We start from the raw sequence: 2,389 nt of genomic DNA, 5'->3' as shown, positions 1-2,389 counted from the left end.
GGAAGCAGTGACCGTAATCTAATAGGAAAATGGCTCTTTTCCAGGTCAGAGCGGAGCAGGAAACAACTGGGCAAAGGGCCATTATACGGAAGGTGCTGAATTAGTTGATTCCGTGTTAGATGTTGTAAGAAAGGAGGCAGAAAGCTGTGATTGTCTGCAGGGCTTTCAGCTTACTCACTCCCTCGGTGGTGGTACAGGCTCTGGCATGGGTACCCTCCTCATCAGCAAAATCCGTGAAGAGTACCCAGACAGAATTATGAACACGTTCAGTGTCGTGCCCTCCCCTAAAGTCTCAGATACTGTAGTAGAGCCCTACAATGCCACCCTCTCGGTGCACCAGCTGGTGGAGAACACAGATGAAACCTACTGTATTGATAATGAAGCCCTCTATGACATCTGCTTCAGAACACTGAAGTTAACCACCCCAACCTACGGTGATCTGAACCATTTGGTGTCGGCCACCATGAGCGGTGTCACCACCTGCCTGCGGTTCCCGGGCCAGCTCAACGCTGACCTGAGGAAGCTGGCAGTCAACATGGTCCCCTTCCCCCGTTTGCACTTTTTCATGCCTGGTTTTGCCCCTCTCACCAGTCGTGGGAGCCAGCAGTACCGTGCTTTAACCGTGCCAGAGCTCACGCAGCAGATGTTTGATGCCAAGAACATGATGGCTGCCTGCGACCCCCGCCACGGCCGCTACCTGACGGTGGCCGCCGTCTTCAGGGGCCGCATGTCCATGAAAGAGGTGGACGAGCAGATGCTCAACGTTCAGAACAAAAATAGCAGCTATTTTGTAGAATGGATCCCTAATAACGTTAAAACAGCCGTCTGTGACATTCCACCTCGTGGCCTGAAAATGTCTGCCACCTTCATTGGCAACAGCACAGCCATCCAGGAGCTGTTCAAACGCATTTCTGAGCAGTTCACCGCCATGTTCCGCAGAAAGGCTTTCCTGCACTGGTACACGGGGGAGGGCATGGACGAGATGGAGTTCACAGAGGCTGAGAGCAACATGAACGACCTGGTGTCTGAGTATCAGCAGTACCAGGACGCCACAGCTGAGGAGGAGGGGGAGTTTGAGGAGGAGGGGGAGGAAGAGGCAGAGTAAAAGCTATGCAGATGATGAGCACGTGTAAATTTTGTTTAAAGCTGTACGAACTCTTTCATTCTGAACTTCTCTGTCCGTGTTGTGTTCCTTTTCCTGTTTCCAAGTCACTTCTGATGCTGTACAGGCACCATTAAAGCATTTTTCACAGTGCACCAGCTCGTCTCCTTTGTTCATTCTGGTAGGCTTTGCGGGTGCTGTTCCCAAAAGTCAGCGCGTAGGTGTGCCGGAGTGCTGGAAAACAGGGACCTGCTGTGAGAGCCCTGCCTTGCCCAGGGCAACCACCCTTCCCTCCCTCCCTGCCTCATGAGGCAAATGCCTGTTTGTGTCACCACTTGCTCCTGGTGCTGTGGGAATTCACTTCTCTGGTGTGGCTTTATAACCAGGGGTGCTGGCGGAGGGGGATACATTTGACATGGAGCTCAGCTCCAGGCTGTGTCTAAATTTAGGGACCTGCTTGTGGACTCCTGTTACAGACTCCACTCCCAGCAGGAGCTCAGCAGCTCCTGGCCACCACGGCAGGATGGGATCAGGTGGGGGTGTTTGGGAGCCAGAGGTTTCCCCAGCTGTGGGGCAACCACCCAGAGCAGGCAGGTTGCCACTGGCACAGGTGTTTGCCAGCCCATGAGCAGCACAGACCCAGGCAGCAGCCATGGCTGTCACCAGAAGCCTGGGGACAGCTGTGACAAGCTGTGCTGGGGCTGAGTGCAGCCTTGCTGGAGAACCAGGACGTTGGGATTTTAAACCTACAGTCTGGTGCAGCCTCCCTCCTGAGGTGAGCTGAACACCCCAGCCCAAAGTATCTCCTTAGAAACATTTTATCTCCTAAAAACCCTGTATTAGCAAATTTTCACTCTGGAAACAGTGTGTGGTGTTACCTCCAGTGAGAAACCTGTCACTCAGTAGCTGGACAGGAGCTCACAGCCTGCCTGCCTGCTGAGGACACTTCTTGGTCAGGGTTCTCAATTATAATTAATTTGGGGTTATTTTTTTCTGTCTTAAAAAAACAAGTTTCTCCTTCCAGTGTTGAACTGGTCGGAGCAGTTAGAGTGGCCCTCCCAGAGGCTGCTGGGGCAGGGGAAGGGGCTGCAGACACAGGTGGTTGGTGTCAGACCTACACAGAAGAACGTTTCTGTAGGTGAAAAGATGACAATGGATTTTTTTAAAGCATGAGGCAACACTTCAAGCAGTTGATTTTTATCCTTGATTTTAGGGTGGGGGTTTTTTTCTTCTCATTACATGAAGTGGCATGTCCCCCCTGGCAGGTTCTGAGGAGGGACAGTGCTG

At 52.4% G+C, this 2,389-nt stretch overlaps 2 protein-coding genes across 2 annotated transcripts in view; one reads left to right on the top strand and one right to left on the bottom strand.

Annotated features, from left to right (window-relative positions):
- The first annotated feature begins 44 nt into the window (after positions 1–44).
- LOC104385812 (tubulin beta chain) lies at positions 45–1,257 on the top strand. The gene has a single exon (XM_009994310.1). The coding sequence runs from the start codon at positions 206–208 to the stop codon at positions 1,103–1,105; it is 900 nt and encodes a 299-aa protein (XP_009992612.1). The 5' UTR covers positions 45–205; the 3' UTR covers positions 1,106–1,257.
- FAM166A (family with sequence similarity 166, member A) overlaps positions 1,248–2,389 on the bottom strand; it is a 14,724-nt gene continuing 13,582 nt past the window's right edge. Inside the window, exon 7 of the mRNA XM_009994344.1 lies at positions 1,248–1,336. Within this exon, the coding sequence (XP_009992646.1) occupies positions 1,248–1,336 (89 nt within the window). The remainder of the gene's footprint in view (positions 1,337–2,389) is intronic.

This window comes from Chaetura pelagica, unplaced genomic scaffold (assembly GCF_000747805.2).
Source record: "Chaetura pelagica isolate M959 unplaced genomic scaffold, ChaPel_1.0 scaffold132, whole genome shotgun sequence".
NCBI lineage: Eukaryota > Metazoa > Chordata > Aves > Apodiformes > Apodidae > Chaetura > Chaetura pelagica.
This window is presented reverse-complemented; position numbering and strand designations above follow the sequence as displayed.